Genomic DNA, 23,490 nt, shown 5'->3' with positions numbered 1-23,490 from the left:
GATTTTCAGCAAATTAGTTATGACTTTTTGGTAAGCGTTATGTCATTATAATTAATATTTTTAAGATATTCATGTTAGGTTTGTAATATTAGGCAGCAAGTTAAAATGTAGTCCTCAAAGTTGATTTGTTAGAAGCAGGAAAAATGGGCAAGCGTGAGGATTTGAGCGAGTTTGACAAGGGCCAAATTGTGATGGCTAGGCGACTAGGTCAGATCATCTCCAAAACTGCAGCTCTTGTGGAGTGTTTCTGGTCTGCAGTGGTCAGTATCTATCAAAAGTGCTCCAAGGAAGGAACAGTGGTGAACCAACGACAAGAGGATATGGGTGGCTAAGGCTCATTGATGCACATGGGGTGCGAAGGCTGGCCCGTGTGGTCTTATTAAACAGGCGAGTTACTGTAGCTCAATTTGTTAAAAAAGTTAATGCTTGTTCTGGTAGAAAGTGTCAGAATACACAGTGCATTACAGTTTGTCGCATATTGGGCTGCATAGCCACAGACCAGTCAGGTTGCCCATGCTGACCCCAATCCACCGCTGAAAGCACCAACAGTGGGCATGTGAGCTTCAGAACTGGACCACAGAGCAATGGAAGAAGGTGGCCTGGTCTGACGAATCACGCTTTCTTTCATAACACATCGATGGCAGGGTGCAACACATGGCACCAGGATGCACTATGGGCTGCAGGCAAGCCAGCGGAGATAGTGTGATGCTTTGGGCAATGTTCTGTTTGGAAACCTTGGGTCCTGCCATCCATGTGGATGATACTTTGATATGTACACCTACCTAAGCATTATAGACCATGTACACCCTTTAATGGAAACGGAATTCCCTGGTTGCTGTGTCCTCTTTCAGCAGGATAATGCACCATGCCACAAAGCAAAAATGGTTCAGGAATGATTTGAGGAGCACAACCATGTTTGAGGTATTGACTTTGCCTCCAATTTCCCTACTTCTGGGATATGCTGAACAAACAAGTCTGATCCATGGTCTATATATATATATATATTTATTTATTTATTTAAATATAAAGATTTTTAAATAAAATCTAATTCTGATTTAAAATATTCCCAGATATTAAAAAAAGCTAAACAAAAAGAGTATAAAGCAATGATAATAATAAAAGACTATTCAAAGAGCATAAAACAATAGGAGTCAATGGGAAGTCCCCTCCATGATAGAAAAACAAACATTTGTGTGTGTGTGAAATCCTCTTTTGTGTAAGAGAGCTATGTATGTCTGAGTGGGTGGGTAAGTTGTGGTATTGTGTGTGCAAGTTTGGCAAAAGAAAAAGAAAACAAATGGTGTAGAATTCATGCTGGAAAGAGGTTATCAAACTATGACTAGGCACTTTAATTTGAAAAGGCACTTTAATTGTTGAAAATGACACCTTGAACTTCTGTTTTTATGACACAGATCAGACATTGTAAAATCATACAATAAAGAGGGAGCGCGTGAGAGATATCAGTACATTCTTACCAAGATGGAGACGCAACATTGGTAAACAGTGCATAACGTCTTTCTTTAAATGGAAAACAGTCCCACAGATCGCTGGTCAGAGAATTTAACAATCCCAAGGAAAAAAAACAAAAGCTCTCGCTGGAAAAAGAAACACAATAGTCTTTTTGTTTTTAACTGACAGTTCATGTTGCTCACTGGATTTCACTGTTCTGCCCCCCTTAAGTTTTTCACAGCAGTCCCATAAAGTCTCTGCAGAACTCTTGAAAGATTTATTCAAAGTATGCAAACCATCATATCCACTGTTTTAGAAACCAGTCAAGCAATTAATTAAAAAACACACTCCCGTATATACGCACCTAACATACATTTGTCTTGTGTGTTCACATTGTGGTTCTTCATGGTTCAGAGGGCAAGTCCTGCTGTAATCCGTCTAGATCTGAAGGAATTCAGCCATATTTTTTCTTTCCTGGCCACCCCTCACCCCGCCACGACCTCTATGTTGTACAGATATTTCAACTTGTTTACACATGCACACGCACACAAGACCCTGGATGGGCCGAAGCAGATTGACTGGGATAATAAGATCGGTTAGTGCGAATTAGTGGGATTATCCAGACTCCTTTGGGGAAAGTTCACCCAAAAATGAAAATTCTTCCATTTACTTTCCCTCATTTTCCTCCAAACCCGTATGACTTTCTTTCTTCTGCAAAACACAAAAGACATTTTAAAGAATGCTCCTTTTCTAAACAATGAAAGTCAATGCAATCCAATGCTGTTTTAGACCCTATTGACTTTCATTGTATGAACAAAAAACAAAAAAATCTTTTGTGTTCAACTGAAGAAAGGGTTAGAATGACACGAGAGTGAGTAAATAATAACAATTTTCCATTAGGTGGATGATGTGCAAGGCCTCACTGGGCTGTGAAATTGTGGTTAATGATGGTTTCTAAGCATTAATGAGGTCATGTATGACTTCAAACCAATCTAAAACGCTTTGAACCTCCCTTAACATGATAAAAGTTATTGTTAAGAATGAGAGATCAGTGCATAACGACAGCCTAAAGGCACTTTTACACATACAAAACCTAGTGGTATCTGACGTCACATTCTCTAGACCTAAAAAGGCACCCTGTATGGCGACATTTGGCATTGCTGCACGTTGTACAAGTTAAAAGAAATGCGTCCGCACCAAAAATATTAACCTGCAGAAGAATAACTTGTGCACCCCCTCTGGATCAAATTAACATCCAAGTTTCTTAATCCAGACAAATTGCAGATAAGAGTCAGGCTGAGTCAAGTTTTGTAATGTGTGGTATAACTAACATTATGTCCATTGGTAAATGCCACAAGGAGTCTTGGCTCGATCGCTCTCGCTGTAAAATGTGATTTAAGGAACTGTCTTGGCAGGGGCCCTTTTCCTCACTAACTTATCAGTAAAAACTGGGGCAGAGTCCACAGAGAAGAAAACACGCTTGTGGTTTACGATGAAACCCAAGCGAGTGTTTGTGCTTTTTCCTCAGAAACACCGTTGAGACAGCACTTGATCATTTACAGTGGAAAGTAATCATCCTCTCCTCCTTCAAACAAACACCTTTTCCCCGGAAAAAAAAAACATGCTTGTATCAAGATTCACAGCGCCGCTTCATTTGGAGAGCGCCACGGCGTTTGCGTTTACCATGGGAGGCTCGTTTTGTGGGATTTTCATGCGAGAACATCACAACGCTTATACATTCAGTTCCAAACCTCATGATTCTGAATTAAATACAATATATACACAGGTTGCACCAACCAACCTCACAGAGAAAGAGATGGGTGTACAAGTATGAAGAGCCACTTATAGGAAGAGTGTTTTTCAGGGCACTTAGGGTGTGTTTTCGTATCTGTGTACAGCACTAGCAAAAACAAAGCATTATATGGGCGCGACATTTCAACAAACCGTGCATCGTAGTGTTTATTTAACCTTTGGTGTTGCCGGGACCACGTGAGCTGGGGAGCACGTGTCTCTCCCTGACAGTACTTCCTCCTGCACCCCAGACCAGACAGCAGAGGGAGACTTGTAATAATGATTTGTGTCCGAGACTAAACGTATGGGTTTTTATCTTATCGTTGTGTTTTGCATGCGTGGAAGCCATAAATACTCGGGAGTATGAGTGTTTTCAAATGCAGTCTATGCAACAGGCTGAATTCCTCTGTGTTTATGTCCGCGTGCGAAAGTTTTTAGGTCCTTTTTTTTGTCCCGGGCATGCTGCTCCGCTGGTCAGACAGGACGGGGAGAATTCCGAAGTACTGCAACCTGCCAGGATGCTCCTTTGAGGCTGGTAGAGCTACATACTTCCCTTCTCATCTTTCTTTCCTCCACATTCCCGCTGTCATCAATCTCTTCTCATATCTCTGTTTGTTAAACTGTTTTAGATCCGCTGTACACAAAAAATATTCCCCTCCAGCGGACAAGAGCCAGCGGAGTTCACACGTCAAACCGTATCCACCATTGGCACAGATTCACTTTGTGTGAGTTTTTGTCTCTCATGTTCATTGTTCTGCTACCGTTTCAAAGATTCACATCTTTGATGTGATTCTGTAGAAATATACATACATTCCTCTGTCTATAAAAGAAATAACCTTGTCCAAAATGTCTCTCATTCATGCATCCTTCACATATTCAAAGTCTTAAAGAAAGGAAAGTTGAACAATGGGATTAGTCTTTTCTCTTTGGGTCGCATCCCCAAAACAGTCCACCCAGTGGGTAATGTAGTCCCGATCCGGTTCCTCTGAGTGCTCTTACAGATCCAGACGGAAAGCTCCGAAATAGCTAGAAGAGTCCTCGCCGTACACCATCGTTGGAGACGAGACGGACACGAAGACCTCATCGCCCGCTCGCAGCTCGAACAGGCCGCCCTGGTACACTGAGTGAAGGGCGTATTCTGCGTCCGGAGCCCAGCATTTGGTCCCCACTCCCTTCAGCAGCTGAATTGGCCTCAGGTAGGAGGTTTTCTTATAGATGCACTGGACCAGCTGGTGGCTCACGCTGTTTTGATCCCCCTCGCTGGGAGAGGGGTAACGGAAGTACACTTGGGAGTACAGGTAGTAGCGCCCGTCCTGGGGTACGCGAAGGCGCCCGTTGGCCAGTGTCATGTTGTGTAGATGGGCCCCGAAGCTCTGGTTGGCCCAGGAACGTACAGGATGGCGGCAGGACTGGTGCAGGTCTGGTTGAGGGGTGGAGTACTGAGCGCCACCTGAAAAAAAGGCAGGAGACAGACTTTCGGTTAGCACAGTGGTGCTCTTAAACCACTCTTAAACATGCATCAGGATCACTAGAAGCCAACTTTTGGAGCTGGTTGGAGGACAGGACTTGTGTGTGAGTGTCTTTTCAGGAGTGGAGGCATATTTGGGTCACATTGAAAATTCTGTCATCGTTTACTCACCCTCGTGTTGTTTTTAACCTGTATGAATTTGAAAGAAGATATTTTGAAGAATATAGGTAACCAAATAGTACTTTTGTATTCAAAAGAAGAAAGAAATTCATACAGGTTTAGAACAACATGAGGGTGAGTAAATGATGAGAGAATTTTCATTTTTGGGTGAACTATCCCTTTATATTTCATATCGAATGTTGAGTTTTCATACTGAACATTTATGTGATGCCTGACCAATTTGTTTGTTTTTAGTTTTTTTATTTAACCAAAAGAGTTTTGAATTTGAATATTGAGAATTTATCGGATATTTTTGGGTGAATTGTCCCTTTAAGAGTATTATGTAAATATTATTATTTTTCATTTAACTAAGCATAATGTGGAAAAGCGCATAATTCCCAAACCAAAGAAGGAAAAATAAGAATAAATGTTCCAAAACAAGGAGCAGGTGCCATTTAATTTATGTGCAAGGCACATAATTCACAAGGTATAAGGGAGGAATGAAAGATTGGTGGATTGTCTTAGCACAGGAGAGATCAGAACAGGAAGGTATGGCTGCACAGGAGGGGAAGTCACGGACAGAGTGAAAAATCGAAGAACAGTGAGAGAGGGAGAGAGGCAGGGGAGGAAGGGAGGTGTAGAGAACATGGAGGAGCAGGCGGCGTGTTCCTCAAACACAATGAGCCACATTCCTCAAAGAAGATCAATAACACGCTAGACCTACTCTTTGATTTACTGCTTCAAAAAGTTTTTAAAGGGCCGTTCTTCTGACAAAAGTGATAAAGAACAACACATATGAAGTACAGATGTGTAAGAAAGCCCACTGCGGCGGTTAATATAGATGTTCTCGTGGATTAAACAATTTCGGCTTTTTGAAGATAACGGCATGTGCAATTTTCATAGTGCGTGTTCGTGATCCATCATCAAGCACTGTGCAGACAGGTTTGTGAATAATGTATGCATGTGGAAAAAAAAACGAAACCAAAAAACCGTCCTTGCACTCCTTTGCAGTTTAACGATCATGACTCATGCTCCAGAAACAAAGCTGGTTTGACTCGGTTTAATTTTCTTCTGAGATGCGTGACAGAAGAAATATCTTTTGTTTTTCTGGCATGTATGCTGTAAATAGGTCTTTGATCCGAGTAGCAGTACTTCAAAAGAACAGACAAGATTTTGGGATATTTAGTGATACTATTTTGCTGTGACTACATAACTAAACAATTTCAGGCTGTTTTATAACAGATTTCTTCTTTGCAGCTGTTTGCCATGCTTTTTTAGGACATGGGGACGCTCTGCCACTTCCTAGCAGGATGAATGGGTCATGTACATGAAGGGCATATTTAAAGCATGTACAGTACTGGCTGGAATACACTACAACACTTTTAAAATCTAAAAACAGATCTTTTGGTAACACTTTAGAATAATGGCCATTAGTTAACATTAGTTAATGTATTAACTAACATGAACTAACCAGGAGTAGTACATTTGTTACTGTATTTGTTAATCTTTGTTAGAATACAGCTGTTCATGGTTTTTTCATGTTAGTTCACAGTGCATTAACTAATGTTAACAAGATTTTAATAATGCATTAGTAAATGTTGAAATTAACAAAGATAAGTGCAGTTCATTATTAGTTAATGTCAATTAATGACAATTATTCTAAAGTGTTACTGATCTTTCTTTTTTTTTTAAATACATTTGTTAACTTTGTAAATCATTACAAGGAAAAACTGGCATCATACACTTAAAGACTGAGGATCACAGACTAACAGAATTTCAAGCTGAACAGAAGAAACCACGCAGCAGCATATGCCTCGTTGCTAGCAAATGCATGACAAATGAAAACAATATGTGTTCGAACATCGGCTTAAGATATCAAACATGTTTGATATCCTCCAACTGGATGAAATCATAGTCTGAAGCTAAAATCATCAGTCAGGAAGTGAGTGGATTGTGAAAAGGGAGCATTAGTAAAAATAAAAATAAAAATCTATCATTATTACTTGCTACTATTATGCTACCTTTATTACTTTAACATTGAAGGGCATACTATATAACCTTGTATAACCAAGTACATTTTAATTACATTTTTCAATACATTGACTCACTGGGGGCTCTAACCTGCAATATCCCTTTTTAACTAACATGTTTGATATCCTCCAACTGGTCGGAAAGCTTAAAAAAATCAAAGTCTGTCCATCGTACAGGTGATTTTCTGTGAAATCTGTCAAATCTGACTGGCCAAAATCTAGGGGGAAATCTGGGCAAAGTCATGTAGTGTATCGCAGACCAAAATGTGATACCATGAGCTTAAAGACTTTTTGACATAAAACTTTATTGTCAAATTTGTTTTATATACCAGGTTATAGGTAGCTTACTATCTGAATATATTATTTTATGGCAGCGGCTATTTGCACTAAGTGAAAATAGTGATATATTCTATGTACACCATGTAAAAGTAGCAGTTCTTTGGAATATGTGTAAATAGTAATTAGATGCTATTTATACTTTATTTTGACAGATACATACTACTTGAACCTTAGTATTATTGTACATTAACAGGGGGCTATAATAACATACTGTAGATTATTATATTTATTAAAAGGTCCCATTCTTTGCAATTCCATCTTTCCAACTTTTATTAGTGTGCAATGTTGCTGTTAGAGCATAAATAATACCTGTAAAATTATAAAGCTCAAAGTTCAATGCCAAGCGAGATATTTTATTTAACAGAAGTTCCCTTTTAAAGCCTACAGCGAACGGCCGGTTTGGACTACAGCAGGAAGTGCAGGGATTTAATGACATCACTAGAACCTACACAATCACACAACAATCACCGATCGTGCTGATTCTGTCATTACGTTTGAGTTATATGGAGAAATGACAGCGTAGGCAACTGCTGCAAGGGGAATTAAGTTGCGCTAGATATAAATATCAAAATTATAATCTTTGCCAAAGAAGCCAAAATCTAAAAAAAAATCACATTATCACAATCTAGTGTAAAGTGAAACTAGGCTATTTAAATGTTTAGTTCTGTCCTCCGTGGGCTGGCGTTTTGCTCTCTCTCTCTCTCTCTCTCTCTCTCTCTCTCTCTCTCTCTCTCTCTCTCGTCACGTCACGTCACGTCACGTGCATTTTCAAAAATACCGACAGCAGAACCGATAACGTCCGAGCTTATCGATACAACGGTCTTTCAAAATTCAGCCCCGGGGCCCGTTTAATACCGGGTTTTGGTACCCATCCCCGCCCACAAGAACACACAAAAAAAAGGGGCGTGGTCTTGTTGTTCTCCCACGTGGAGAAGAGCGCATTCAGCGCTTGCATCTCCCCGTTATGGTAAGAGGCGGGACCTTTCCGGGCAAATTGTGCTATGCTGCTGTCCAATCACAACACGAGAAGCGCTGGCCCAATCAGAACTCGTTACGTATTTCTGAAGGAGGGACTTCATAGAAGGAAATCATCAGGCCGTTTTTAGGACAGAGGAAACAGCGCTGTAAATACTGTGTTTTTTTACACGCGAAACATGAACTCATGATATATTGCACACTGTAAACATAATCAAAGCTTCGAAAACACGCGAATAATGGGACCTTTAAAAATATCAAATGGATGGCACCTTAATTGGATAATAAAATCCCTCCCTACAACTGCTACTAACCCTACCTAAACATAAGGCAATTTATTTCACCTTTTAGAACATTTTCTTAATTTTTATTGAAAGTTAATGCCTTTCTGATGTGATATGTGATGGGAAAAGGGAGGGGAACAAGCTTGGCAAAAGGCGGATTCAAACCCGGGTCGATCACGTCTAAACACTTTTTTCCACAAGCCTTACGCTTTGCTGACTGCACCACTAAAGACATTTAAATGTGTGTGGCCCTATCTTTCGGTCTTGTGGATTTACAATGGCTGCAGCGTCCACGTCCGTTAAGTCCACAAGACCGTAGGGTGTCCCATTCGTCATTTAAGCTTAAAGGAAGGGTGCTCATGAGTGCCCCCTTTGCGGCTGCTATGCACCCCGCATTTAGCTGAGCACACAAGTTTGTGAACTATGCAGAGGACTTCTTACCTGGCAGTCAAAGCGGCATTACGTCGTAAAAGTGCGGACTCAGAGGAGACCGTGAGGGTTTAGGGTGCCATTTGGGACAGGGCCAGTGTCTTGTTAGGCAGAGCTAATGTGAATAGCTCTTACCAGCAAGGCACGCTATTTGCACTTGGTGTAAATAAACACTCCATATTTTTTATTGTTTATTATTAAATTACTTAAATGTAAAAAAATCTAACAATAAAGAACACACACACACACACACACACACACACACACACACACACACACACACACACACACACACACACACACACACACACACACACACACACACACACACACAGGCTCACCTGGTAGGCTGCTAAGGGTCAGGTGGGCTGATGGCCTCTGTGTGACTGTGGTCATGAACTTTGAACCCGATGTATTATATGAATGGGGCATGGCTCTTGCTTCTGAGAAAGACAGACAGTAGACAGTCAGCACTTTCAAATACATCATAAAATATTCACTGGTGTTGTGCAAAGGATTTTAACCTGTTCTTTGAACTGCATTGTGTATTGTTATCATATATTTTTGTGTCATTATTCCTGGTGCACCTAGCATTGTGCGTTGTGTTGTCATTTTGATTTATGGCAATTGTAGAGAAACGATGACTGATCATATACTTACCATGTAAAGCCTGTTTGGAGATGATGCTGTCTGTAACCTGTGGCAAAAACAAAAAAAGTTCCATTAGTACAGGCAACTGAGTGACATATGATGACTCCTCAAATTGTAGATTGTTAACAGGAATGTGAAACTGGATGATTCAGTTTTACACTCGTATATTTCCTCCTTTTTTGTTTGTCTCACTGGCAGATGACTGCGGTTAAAGTTTACCACAAGTTACAAAACAGCGACATAAGTTAATCATCCATTTTATTACAGAAATTTCATTTTTATTTTTGTGCCTTTGAAGACGGGAGTTTCTAAGGACAGAAATGTTTACTTTGTGTTGAGGTGGAGAGTCTGCTAATGCATGAAATGACTAAGAATAGTTTTTAAGGCCACCTTTTAAAAGGGCAGTTTTTCAGTAGTCTGTGATGGCCATATTTCAACCAGTCAAAGCCCACTATCCAGATCATTAGTTCCACCGACTGGGTCTTGAACTAAAAACACTCTGATTACTGGCTCATTTCCACTGCCCCGGGCCAGGCTCAGCTCAGGGGTAATATGTTCCAAACACCATCTGATTGGACTAAATTAAACTAATTGAAAACTCTTGATGAATTGTTTAAAATGTAGTCAGTGGTTGAATCGCTGCATTAATACCATTCAGTGAAAAATACCAAACAGAGAACATCATCAAGAAAGTGGTGAAAAAATGTAGTGCATAAAATCCATAAAGCTGTTCAGATTTAAGAAAGTTATTAGGTAACAAGCCAAAGTTTAACCCAACTCCCTCAGGTGTTGGTTTTAACCTCACATTTTCTTTGCACTTTCTTGAATACTTCTTGGATAAAGGTTAAACACTAGAGTTAAGACAAATATAAAGTCTGGCATGCAAGTAAATCTATTTTAGTCTATAAAATTTATAGTGTTTTGCCTTTCCGTGTTTCGCAGTATGTTATGTTATGTCCAGTTGTTGTGTATTACTCTCTATGCTAAAATATGAATGGCTTTTTAAGGCAAACACTTTAATTTAAGCTTTCTGACATGACTGTGTTTGATAAAACTTTTTTTCTTAAGGAATTATAGTTTATACCCTTTCCTCCTTCTCTCCCTCTCTCTCTCTCTCCCCCCAGTCCCTCTCTGTCTGGCATCATCCATGAGTGAGCGTGTGATGGAGTCTCTGTTGTTCTTGGCGCTCTCTCTCTCCTCTCCATTCATCAGACAGCCGAGCGCCTGCAGGCTTTATAACGTGACATAATCTCACTCAGGCCACAGCAGCGATGGATTTCTGACGTTTTTTTCCTTTTCACTTTCATTTCTGCTACACTAAATGATTCTGAAATCAATTCCACGCCTCGGAGCAGATAAAGGCTGCTTTACTAGCATGTTTTGTACATGCTGCATATCAGAGAAAAATAAGAGGAAAAATATGGTTTAATAGAAATCACCCCGCTTGTCTTTATAATTATTAACTTCTTTCCTTCTTTTATTTACATTTTATTTTTATATAAATACATGGATGGATAAATGGATAGGCTATGCAATTGCTAGGGTGTTTTTGTTCGTTGCTAGAAGGTTGCTATAATGGTGTTTGACAAGTTGCTAGGGTGTTTGGGGTGAATGCTAGTCTAATGCAGAAAGATGATGGATGCTAGGGTATTCTGGGTGGTTGCTACGGTGTTGCTATGCTGTTCTAGGAGGTAGCTAGGCATATGCTAAGGTTTTTTAGGTGGTTGCTAGGGTGTTTGGGGTGGATGCTAGGACATGGCAACAAGCTGGATGCTAGGGTATTCTGAGTGGTTGCTAAGGTGTTGCTATGCAGTTGCTATAGTGTTCTGGAGGTTTGATAATGTATTGCTATGCAGTTAATAGGGTGTTCTGGATGGTTGCTAGGACCTTATAGACAGAGAGACAGAAAAATGGACAGATGGATTTTTAATTATTGATATATGCTAGGTATTATGTCTGGTTGTTAGGGTGTAGCTATGCAGCTGCTAGGGTGTTCTGGGTGGATATTAGTCTTTTTTATTGTTTGGTACTGTCGCTAGGACATTGTAAAAAGATCCTAAAGATAATTTGGGAAACACAAAACACACATTTGAGACCAAAAATAATTTAAATAAAATCTTTGAGGATTTTAAAACTCCCTTTCCTCCATGCGCAATTTCCTTTTCGCTGTCCAGTCAGGTTCTATACAAAATTCTACAGGACTGTAAGAATCAATTAAGAATCGAAAGCTCCTGTAGGAATATGTTGGTTTATCCAGGAAAATCTTATGGAATTCTTAATAGATCCCATCATGTTTTTTTTGGAATGGTTCCCTTAAATGACAGATAATGCAATAAGAATCCTTCACACAAGCATTGCACACAGTGAGGCCTGGTTAAAGTGTGTGCGCAGTCTGTTTTCTGGAAAACACAACAGGGTTCAGAAGGTGGAGGGCAGAGAACAGACCCATACAAAGACCTCAACAATAACAATAAACACACCCAGCGTTAAACCTTTGGCCCCTACACCCATGTGCCAGAAAAGGCGTGCGGCAGAGGAAGATTTTTCCTCCACTCCTAGAGCAGGAAGCGGGCGAGTGCATGCACACAGCGCGTGGAGAAAGCCATTAGCGTCCTCCCCAGCTGAGTTTAGTCGAGATGGCAATCCAATACTTTTATGCGGCCGCCAGTGCCAGAGTTTGCTCTGCCGCTGAGATACTAAAGCACAGCGTGTTCCCTTCCGCCAGGAGGATTATTAATAAATAACTGTTGCTTTCCTTGAGGCATAGAGAATGGCAAACAATAAATCCCAGAGCGCTACACTTTGCTTGGTGTGACTCAGGTAAACGGCTAATAACCCACAGTACTGATAGACACAAACACACACTGTACACACACTCACTGCTGGATAAAATCAGTGCGCGCCTGTTATGGGCCTTTAAATGAATGGGGTGTGTGTATATGCTTACAAGTTGTTTCCTGCCATTCTTGGCTGCCGTCTGAGGTCGGCCCCATTCCTCTGTCCCCCGGCCCCCTTCACCAGAGACCTCGCCGTTCCACTATAGAGCACAACGGTCTCCTGGATCTGACCTTAAGCCCTGTGAGAGTTAATCTCTCACTTTTTCTTTTTTCCTCCCCCTCCGTAAAAGTCGGTACCTATTCACCTGGGGCCAGTTACAGCTTAGCCTAGTTGTAACGTAAATAAGAACTATATTTGACTAAATCAAATGCAACCCTTTGTATAAACTAAATATTTGCGAAATCTTCCAACCGGGAGTATGTAATGCAGTTGGTCTGCCAGTAATATGACAGACTGGATTACATCAGAGAGAGCATGATTTGTGTGAACTTTATTTCTGCATTTAGGTCTTAAGACTTACAAGCAGCTGGTGCAACCCTGCACTTTAAAAAAAGCAATCGGGGTTAGTTCTATTTGTGCCTGTGCCTTCCTTGCGCTCTCTCTCTCTCTCTCTCTCTCTCTCTCTCTCTCTCTCTCTCTCTCTCTCTCTCTCTCTCTCTCTCTCTCTCTCGCTCTCGTCAGGGATCTCTGCCACAGAGACACTTAATGAGGTGGTAAAGATGTGACAGGCTGTCTTCAGTCTCTCTTTTGGTGTGCAGAATGGGCTTGAAGACTTCCGAGGCTTTAAACCGACTTAATCTCTTTTTCTTTTTCTCTCTCTCTCTCTTTTTTTTTTGACGGAAGGTCGCTGTGGAGCACTCGTTGAAATTCGACTCTAAGTAATACCAGCTTTGAGAGCTCAGCGCATATTTGGCAGGAGGCGAGCCCTGGTGTACTCCATGGATAGCAACATGAGAACACCAACTGGACCGGCCTTTATTACTTTATTAACTTCTTTCTCTTTTTCTTCCTTTTCACCCCAGCGAATCTCGTGTTCACTTGTTAGCAAACCCACTCTGCGTTCACTAGATAGTACTTTCCCGAAGTTTTAACAAACAAACAAAACATTCATTCAGACAAACCACATGTAGTAAAAGCGACCACAACATCGAAAACAGTCCTTGAGCTATGATCCTGCAGAAGATAAAGGGTTAGAGGGCAGACAGAGATGGCCTTTGTTTTTGTTCTGAGGCTGGCGGAATGCCCCGAGTATGATCACTGCTTTCATCGTAAATCTGTCTGAGACGCCGGCGGTGATGCAGCGCTGCCTCGGTGGCGGATGTGAGCCCGAAGACGAGATGCTTCCTCATCTAATGAGTCATTAGGAGAATCCGAGACAAGCGGAGAGCGGGGACAAAACGTCCCATTTAGCTTTGGGGGACACTGAGGAGGGATTTAGGGATATTGAGAGGACTCAATAAGTAGCTGATGCGGGGTCCTGTTCAGGTGCAGTTCGAGGATGTAATAATCCTTGGAATGCTGATATTATTTCTGGGCTGGACGTATCCATTCTGGATGTCGTCGTAGTGTCTTTTTTTGATTTGTTGACTTGCGTTTGGGTTTCTACATGTGAGCCTGCATGATTCTCTGCGGACGCAGCCATCTGTTCGGTGAATTAACCAAGCTCTTATGCTCTGGTTAGCTGTGCAAACGTTCTGTGTTATGCGTTACATCAAAACCCAACAAGGGCCATGGAAAGTCAAGGAGCAACAATGGTCAGTGGTTTGTGTGTGCTTCACGTGTGCTGAGTCCGGCTAAAGTCGAGAATCTGGAGGACGTATGACTTTTCTATTTGCTTTTTTTTTTGAGTCCTCCATAATAACTACCAGGTGTTCTGGCATTCTCAGGATTCTGAAGGTCTTCGCTTCAGAAACACGCATTTCCTTCATCTCTCCTCACTCACTCGTTCCCTTCCTTCCCTGCGAACACTCTCTCGATCCTCCTTATCCTCTCATTCTTTTTCTGTGTGCTTTACCTCTGCGCTGACATGAAGCTGGAAAAGAGCCCGAAGCCTCGACGTGTGCTTGTTCGGCCTGTTTCTTTCTCTTTGTGGAAATTTCTTCGTCTAAATCTGAATCTCACACTTTTATTCGCATTGACGTGTGAACATGCATGCACACGCACATTATTTTGTTATCTCTTCATGTATTTTGGGACTTGCATTCAGTCTGCCCCATGTTCTGGCAAAACTCACCAATATTTGTTTACTTTTTCCACTGACCGATCCCTTAGCATGATCAGGGAATTCTTTTGCGCACCATAATTGCATCTCTCAGAAGTGGCGCATGTGTTTTTAATTAAGAGGCAAATGCCTCTGTCTCTGAGTGCCAATAAATTGTTTGCAGCCTCACTCAATTAGTAGTGAAAGATTTGACGGTACGCACGGGCTGTTGTGCATAGCAGCAGGAGGGGAGGGGGGGTAGACATGCTCCGTAAAATCTGATAACATATATTCCCGGAGCTGAGGGACTTGGGTAAACAAAGGGGTGGCATGGAATTATTTTTTAATTTTTTTTAAAGGCATTAGAAGTTCCAACACCATAATGCAAAATGAACCATATCCCCCCCCCCCCCCCCCCCCCAAATGTTTCCTGGTTTTACTGTGAATGATTCATTGGTGTGAGTTGTTCCAAAGAAAAAAAAAGGTTTTCTTCTGCAGACAACTTTTACTTTTTTGCTGATCTCACTTATTCCTTGTAGGCTATTGTATAATGTTAACCAATAGCCAAATAGCTATTGTCTCTGATGGATAAAATCAAGTAGGATGCACAATATATTGGTACAATAACAGTAATCTGCCAATATTAAAAAATATTAAATGTATTGTATTTGCGCATAATTCATTTTACATTTTGATTTATTTAGACAAAATAGTATGACATCTTAACATTATCCATTTATTTGTTATCTACCTGAACATAATACTTAGCCTTCAAAGGTTAAGGTTCAGTATGATTTGTTTTAAAAGAAATTAATATTTGATCAATTAAACTGATAAACTGATCAAAAGTCACAGCAAATTTTCCCACTTATAAAAAGATTTATTTGCAAATAAATGCTTGTTCTTTTCAACTCTAAATAACAAAAAAAAAACATGGTTTCCACAAATATATTAACTGTTTTCAACAATGATCATAATAAGAATTATTTTTTTGAAAACCAAATTAGCATATTAAAATGATTTCTGACAGACTCTGAAGACACATTCAGCTTTGTATCACAGGGAAAACTTTAAAAACGGTGTACTGTATTTTTGATCAAATAAAGGCAGCCGTGAAAGAAAGACTTCTTTCAAAAACATTAAAAAAAAGCTTCCAAATTTTTAAATGGTAGTGTGTTTAATGTAAATAAGTGTTAGACTTTACTTGATGCTTTGCAAGTCCAATCACACCTTTAGAATGAGACTCTGTCTAAAACCAAGCCCTAGGCTATCAAACATGTCAGTTGTATTCATGTAAAAAAACCCTGGAAGGCTGTGAGGGGGGAAAGCTGGATGCTGAACGGATAACCAGCCACGCCAGGGGAAAACCAAGACATTTCCTTCAAATCTGAGCTCTGCTAGACTGGTTCATGATCAGGACAAGAGGGTGAGTCACCCTCTACAATGCTGCATATACAAGCATAAATGCCTGAAAAACTCTCCCATGACTCAACCATCCACTTTTCTTCCCTTAGGAGATTGTAATCACTTGCCAGGACACATTTATGGTAACAACAAGTTGCTTCATGCTGTGAGGAACTTCACTTGCAACTGTTGTCTACAATTGTGTTCATGCATTAAAAAGGTAGATGTTGTTTTTAATAGCCGTTATTCAGACACGGCTTGTCTCGACAGATATTCTGACAAATGAAGGCAGAATGTTGTGCAACAAGTAAAATCAAACAAAGACTTGAACTCACCTTGGAAATGTAGGACTTGATACCCTCAGCTAGTTTGATGCAAGGCTCTCCAAACAGTTGGGCCAGGTCTTCGGGAATGTCCCGGTCTTTATCCAGGGCGTTAAGCAAGCCCAGGCACCGCAGCTCTTCTGTAACCCCCTGACTCTTTACCTGCCAATAGGATAAAAATTAGAACACAAGTCCAAATTACAACCCTATGATCAGTAAATTAAAAATGTGGTTTGAATGCCACATCATCCCAAGGAGCAATGAGAACAGCACTGGTTTGGGAAGCAAACTGGGAAACAGGGGGCTGAAGCCTGCTCAATGAGGAAACAATCTGTTCAAGGCCGAAGCGTAGGCTGAAGATCAAAACGAGGGCACGTTTCCCTCTTGACCTTTTCCTGGAAATTAGATGAGGACATCTGCAATGGGGCTGGCTATGGAAAGCCAATGGGGTACAAGTTCAGCTCAAAGCCAGCTGGAGAGGTATGTCCTACATAATGAGGTACTTCGAATGACCTTGCCCTGAAACCCTTGCTCTCATTTTCAGTCTCTTTCTCTCTCTTTCTGTCCCTGTTCAGAAACCCGGAGCCGCTCCAAGAAATATATGTTGCCAGTTAAGGATCTCTGTGTGCAATTTCGAAGCCTTGAGTCACGGTCCGCCAAAGCTCCTAATGACTCTCCAGTCGCCGGCGGAGCGTGGCAGCAGAAGGTGCGTTTCGTTAACTCTCGCCGCCTTACGGTTTTCAAAGCGAGTCAGGCAAGTAATGAGGGTCCCCCATGTTCAGCAGGGCTGTGCTCACAGGAAGAGCTCAAGACTGATCTTAGACCAGTATTCCAATTTCTTGTGTAACCACACATGTGAGGCTGGTCCTAGTCTTGGAAGCACTAACATGACTGGGGCCTGACGTGTTCATATGTGTTGATCGACAACGGTTTGCGGTTTTGGTCTCGTGGGTAAGCTTGGGCCGGTCCTGGATCAGCACATTAAAATGAACGACTTCAGCATAAGCAGAAAAGTATATTAAAAAAGGCTAGTTTGGTCGCACTTTACCATACGGTTACATTTTTAAACATTACTGACAATATACAGTATATACACACATATCAGGGATCAACAATGCCAGGGAAACAGAGCTCTGGGTGCAGCTGAGTTATGCTTTTATTTATCTTGTACATCTGTTTTAACAAACTTAAACGTTTGGTTTTCTGTGATGTATTCTACATGGCTTTTGGTAATTATGCACATTTTTCATAAGTTTATCTGGCTAATATAAACTTATATTTTAATACTTTAAAATGTAATTTTCAGCAGCCATTACTCGAGTCTTCTAGCCTGACAAGCCAGACCCACATCAAGATGTTTGGTCTGGAAACTCACCATAGACAGGGCTCAATCCGAGGGGCGGGATAAACGGTTGTCTTTCAAACTCCCTCTGCACGCAATAGGATAGCGCTACCACCAACCAGAGCAACGAAGGTGAAACAGAGCTTGTTGATAAGATTAAACATTCACCGTATCCGGTCGGCTAAACTCTGAACACATCTTCCATTCTTAAGAATGACTTCAGTGCCGTTCTTTGTTCTTTTCTCAGAGAAAAGCTTAACTCCAAGTCTTCCAGAGTCGCGGTCAAAGCTGATTCGAAAGACCGCTGTTAGCCAGTTTCTGTGTTTACTAGAAGCACGCAAACGCAACTCGGCCGTCATCATTATGGCCCCGCCCACGACGCTACACACGATGTGACTGGCCCGACAACAGTTTGCCGTTTACAGCTCAGAAGTGTATTGAGAGTTGCTAGACGACACTCGCGGGCAGCTTAGATTTGCTGCCGCTAGGGTGCGTCTAGATTTCTAGGCTACGAGTCTTCATGATCCTTCAGAAATCATTTGCTGATTTGATGCTCAAGCTTTGATGCTTATTATCACCGTTAAAACAGGTGTGCTGCTTAATGTTTTTTGTGTTTTTTTCAGGATCTTTTGATGAATAGAAAAATACAAAAGAAATTTTTTTTTTAAATATTTTATATATTTAATACATCATTTTTGCTGAATAAAAGCATTAATTAGTTTACTTTCTTAACTTTTTTTTTAATTTTTAAAAATCCTTTTAACCCCAAACTTTTGTGGTAAGACCAGCAGAATTCTAATTGGTGAGCCCTGAATATATGCTCAAATAAATATATGCTGTAAACATACTGTTCGTTTTTAGTTCATGACACTCATTAACAAATGCATTAACAAATATTGAGCATAAACATATTTTAATTAGAGGTCGCTTACTCTGATAAGCTATATTTACCACCTGAGCTATAGCTATCTGACATGGAAAACAGAAATGCCTTCTGGCAGGTCAAGGTTTCATCACGAAAACCCAGTTTATCTGATGCGTCATATCTTGTGCTTGCGCATACATGTTCGAAACCTTCATAGCTGTAAACAACTTTTTGTCTTGTACTTCCTGCTACTTCTCTCATAGAAATGGGTCAGTTACACATGCCCTGAAATCTGAAGTACTGTCCAGGGTGTGGATAAGTGTGAGCCAGCAAGTGATCATTTGTCATCATGAGCTATAGAAAATAAATTAAACAACTCTGGGTCAATGCTGCTACACCCTAATACATGTAAACTCCAACAGTATTGCTATATGTAATCGCTCACAGATGGGCCGACTCACAAAACCATGTAGCTCAATACGTGGTATAATAAGTTAAAGCAACATAGATTGAGTCATTGGTAGTGAGACAAGTGGCGCTCAGGAGGGTTTCTGAGCCCAGTGAGGGCAGCAGGAAATGGGGAACAATGCTTCAGTGTTAGCCCTGATTTCTGTAGCTGGGGAAAAGAAGCCACCACTGAACTTTCTGCTTCACTCCACATCCATTGCTTTTTTGGGAAAGGATTAAATAAGAGAAACCAGGCATGTAACTTAAATCCATGCCAGGGGCTCTCTGTCTCTGCATCTCACCATAACGTCTCACCCTTCCTCTAGCTTCTCTCTTTTTCGTCTATCCATGATCCATGTGTATGTTTTTTCTAGTTCCCCCCCTGTGGTCTCAAAGAAAGGAAAGCAGCCTGAAAGTTGGTTGTGATCTAAATGATCTGCGAGGGCTGAAGCTCTACAACTTCGGATGAGTTCCCCCAAGGGCAACAGGTTAGTCTAAGCAGGTCTTCAAAGGAAACTTCAGCCAAATAGTCAATTTGTGCATTTGGCAAAGAATGAACTCAGAGGAGATTGTTCTCATTCTCTTTCCTTCTCAAGAAGACCACACAGAAGTCAAAACCTGTCTTGGCAATAGTAAGCAATGCTGTGGCCTTGGGTCGACGAGTCTCTAAAAGCAATAAATCATGTCACGGGAAGAAGGGAACCCCCTTTTTGAGTAAAGTTTGAGTTTTATTTAGACTCACACAATGAAAAGTATGCAAACAAGTTCAGTAGGTGCTTTCCTCTCAGTGACGAGTTTCTCTAAAATTAGCGCATGACTACAAATGACACAAACAACGAGTTAAAGTTAGTGATAGAATGCATACTCTGCATGCCATCGGCCCGCTAGTACACACCTGTACACACAAACATTCGACTTTACAATGGCCCATGCCATTGTGTGTGGCAAAAGCCCTGGTCGCCAAGGGTAACTATCCTTTTTTTCCATAATCACCTTTGTCTTGGCTCCTCTCATTGGCTCATAAATCTCTGGTAAATGGCCAATGAAGACAGGCCTTATTAAGAGTCCATTGTGATGGGTTTTTAAAGCCCTCTGGGTGTTCTATGAAGTCTCGCGCCATCGCTGTCCCGTTCTGCTCTGTCTGACTGAATGTTACACTTCTAGAATACTAACTACGTGCCTGTCAGTGGACCCCGGCTTCTTTTCTCGATCCAAATGGGGCCCTCTCTTCGCCCTGCTAGAGTATCCAAACACTTCTGAGAAGCAGGATTTGTTTGCTTTTTTTTTTCTCTGCACATAATTAATTCAGAAATTAAACTTGACATGGACAGATTGGAGTAATTATAAACTTAGTTTAACTCAAGTTACTTGATTGAATAACAAGTTTTAGCTTCCTTAGGGGGCTAATCTCATCAGAAAAGGCGCTACATTTGATTATTGTCAAATAAAACGCACCTAAATGTCTTTGGAACATTCAGTCCGCAGTGTTTTCATTGCTGTACTAATGGCACTAAATGAGGGAGTAGCATTGTTTATTAGCTGTCCTGTTGGTGTAAACCGGAGCTTTGTTTGTCCTTGCAGGCTCTGATAATGGGGTAAAATGGAGGTGTTTACTCGTCATTTAGGACAACACTGTGAGCATCCCATCTGGCCAGTGCACCAAGATGAGCACAGGATATTTATGTTAGTGCTGAAGAATGTTCATTAGGCAACAGCTGTGTGTGTGTGTGTGTGTGTGTGTGTGTGTGTGTGTGTGTGTGTGTGTGTGTGTGTGTGTGTGTGTGTGTGTGTGTGTGTGTGTGTGTGTGTGTGTGTGTGTGAGAGAGAGAGATATGTGTCTTTATTTTCAGCACATTCTCACACAATAGCTCAATTTGTTTCGTTTTGCCTTTTCAGCTTGTCATTGTGTTGAATTGATGACCGTCCCTCTGGGAAAAAAAAAAGATCTTTAATCCTTCAGCAAACACCACGGTGAGGTTTAATCCTTGAAAATATTTTCCTAAGGCTTTTTGTTCATGTACAACTGAAACTTCATCATAACTAGGGCCCTCGGAATAGTCCAGGAGATATTTCAAACCCTTCTCAGATTTATTAGAAAAGCCCGCGTCTTGTGCGTTACGCAAGATTTATACCTAGAAGTGAATCATTGCTTGGCCTAATTTAATTTATTCAGCAAAGACGAAAAGTAAAAAGCTACTTTGTGCTACCTAATGCAGGCCGACAAATTATATGTATAGTTGCTTTATATCTGTGAAATTTATACGCAGCTTTGTCCTCATGTCAGTTTTGTATTTAAGGGCTGAACCAGTGTGTGTAGCATTGGAAACTATCCATGCCTTCTTCGGCCTGGCAAACATAACGTAACTTGAATCCGCAAAGAATTATCAGAGAAAAGCAGCCACAATTAGATGTAATTATATGTTCTACATAAAAAGCACGATATTACAGAGAGAACGAGGGGGAAAGATTGAATAAGAATAAAGACCAAACGTGAAGGAGAGGGGAAAACAAGAGGGTGAGAGAGTGAGACGTTGTGGATCTTGGCAATGGAAATGTCACAGGAGGTTTACCATGGGGAGCCTGAAAGGAGACAAACATTTGCTTGCAGGGTATTGCTTTACAATGAATTTCTGTTATTGTTGCTGAGGGGCCAGTCTAGAACTGCACGTATCATTTCGGTTGAGGAAGAAGGAGATTGAGGCTGGTATGAGCTGCAGGCACCAGACGGTACCATGACCTGGCACCTTCCAGCTCAGTCCGACACCTAATCTAAACAGATTTTGTCAATTGTAGTTACTTATAAATAGGTCAGCCGGAACTCTGTGTAATTTCAATGGTGATGACTTGCGTGGGAGCTTCTGCCGTTATCCTCTCTGTCGTGTTTACAGTCTTGCAGTGTGACCGTGAATTAACCTCGCCTTCGTTTTCCCCTAAGAGGTAGAGCGTTTATTTGAAACAATCAGTCTTATCTCACCCACCGCTTTCGTTTTACAGGCTTTGCTGATCGAAGGGCATTTTTATATTAAGCATCTTACAGCATAGGTAGTAACTTATTTGACTTCTAATATGGGTTCAGAGTTTATCAATATAACAGGGCTTACATAATCCCATCAACCTATAGGTTTGGGGGTTTGGGGTGAGAGTATGACTAAAAGCATAATTTCATCACAAGAAGGCAGAGCATGATAGATATGCACTACATACGGTTGAGGATACTTGTTGTCAAAAGGACACTTATCCAATAAACTCAACAGTGTGGCTCTGATTTATAAAATGTCGATGTTGTATTCTATGCTGCTTTGTGTTTACTACGTCTATGTATTGTGCTGATTCTTCATGACATCCAGACAGACAGTAAAGCATGCTTTTGAGGTGAAGAAAAGGTTGAAGAACTTCTGAAGTGCGTCCTACACAATACAATGTTGTGAAACAAGTACATGACTTCCTTGTCTTCCTTGTTGTTGTGTTTTTTTTTAAAGTTCTTCAGTAGTTTTGCATATTTAATTTATACTGTTAACAATTTGGCAGGCCATATTGTTCACAGTAATTTGTATATTATTTTTTGTTCGTGATGATGATGACTATTAATAATAATCTGAGATTATAGCATTTATCAATGTAATTTAATTCTGAATTCGTATGAAATCATCTTGATATGAACCATTTTAAATATTTGTGAATTGAATGCATTTAAAGTCAGTCTTAAAACTGCAAATGATCAGATGAAATTACAAGAAGCTACATTTTCTCCATGTTTTCCCCATCACAATTCCAATGCTTTATGCTCCCTTTGACTACTTCTAGCACTCTCTATGTATTTTGGAATAAAAACTGATCTGCAACTTGGTAAAAGTTCTCCTCTGTTGAGACATGGTCTGATCGTGTGTCAAAATTTAGTGAGCTACCTACCTTGACAGCATTTTGGGGAATCACGGGCACGGGAAACACGAGCGAACATGCTGTCTAAACAGTGCACTGGGTTTTGAACGCGCTTGCAGAAGGGCCGTCGCCCCGAATGTGATGCCCAAAAATACTTGGTGGCATGAAACTCACTAAATTTTAATACACGGCCTGTTCATCTAATAGCGACAAGAAAAACAAATCAGTGCTCACCTGCGATAAAGACATGTTTAAGTAGACAAAGAGTCCGGTGGTCGAAGCGATTTGCAGCACGACCACCACGATTACGACCATTGCGATCCATAACTTTGACGGCGAGTCTCGACCACGGCTGTTCGCCGGAACCATCATGTATGTGGTGGACTCGCTGCTGACCGACCTGAAGTAATCCTGGTTATTCTGAGTAGCCATGGCATTCCTAAGACGTGAGTAGATACGCAGTTAGTGACAAACAAATAGAAATCAGCAGCGGGACGTTGAATAAACTCCTTCTTGTTGGCCCAGAGCGACCGTGGGAGGGTAGAGTCTGTCCCACACTCGCATGTAGTCAGTCACTATGCTGTAAGACTAGTGCGCGTTTGTGTGTGTGTGTGTGT

The 23,490-nt window shown here is 41.0% G+C and overlaps 1 protein-coding gene across 1 annotated transcript; it reads right to left on the bottom strand.

Annotated features, from left to right (window-relative positions):
• Nucleotides 1-1,347: 1,347 nt before the first annotated feature.
• On the bottom strand, nucleotides 1,348-23,490 carry tnfsf10l (TNF superfamily member 10, like). The gene is made up of 5 exons (XM_067444600.1): nucleotides 23,108-23,490; nucleotides 16,353-16,502; nucleotides 9,585-9,621; nucleotides 9,266-9,367; nucleotides 1,348-4,690 (listed from the first exon to the last, which is right to left on the bottom strand). Exons 1-5 carry the CDS (start codon nucleotides 23,303-23,305, stop codon nucleotides 4,236-4,238), a joined length of 942 nt encoding a protein of 313 aa, XP_067300701.1. The 5' UTR covers nucleotides 23,306-23,490; the 3' UTR covers nucleotides 1,348-4,235.

This window comes from Pseudorasbora parva, chromosome 1, assembly GCF_024679245.1.
Source record: "Pseudorasbora parva isolate DD20220531a chromosome 1, ASM2467924v1, whole genome shotgun sequence".
Classification (NCBI taxonomy): Eukaryota; Metazoa; Chordata; class Actinopteri; order Cypriniformes; family Gobionidae; genus Pseudorasbora; species Pseudorasbora parva.
This window is presented reverse-complemented; position numbering and strand designations above follow the sequence as displayed.

Coding starts and splice junctions, on each gene's coding strand:
- tnfsf10l (XM_067444600.1), bottom strand. CDS start 23,305: ATGGCTACTCAGAATAACCAGGATTACTTCAGGTCGGTCAGCAGCGAG. Junction 16,503..23,107: donor TAAACATGTCTTTATCGCAG/GTGAGCACTGAT, acceptor TCCTATTGGCAG/GTAAAGAGTCAGGGGGTTAC. Junction 9,368..9,584: donor CTCCAAACAGGCTTTACATG/GTAAGTATATGA, acceptor TGTCTTTCTCAG/AAGCAAGAGCCATGCCCCAT.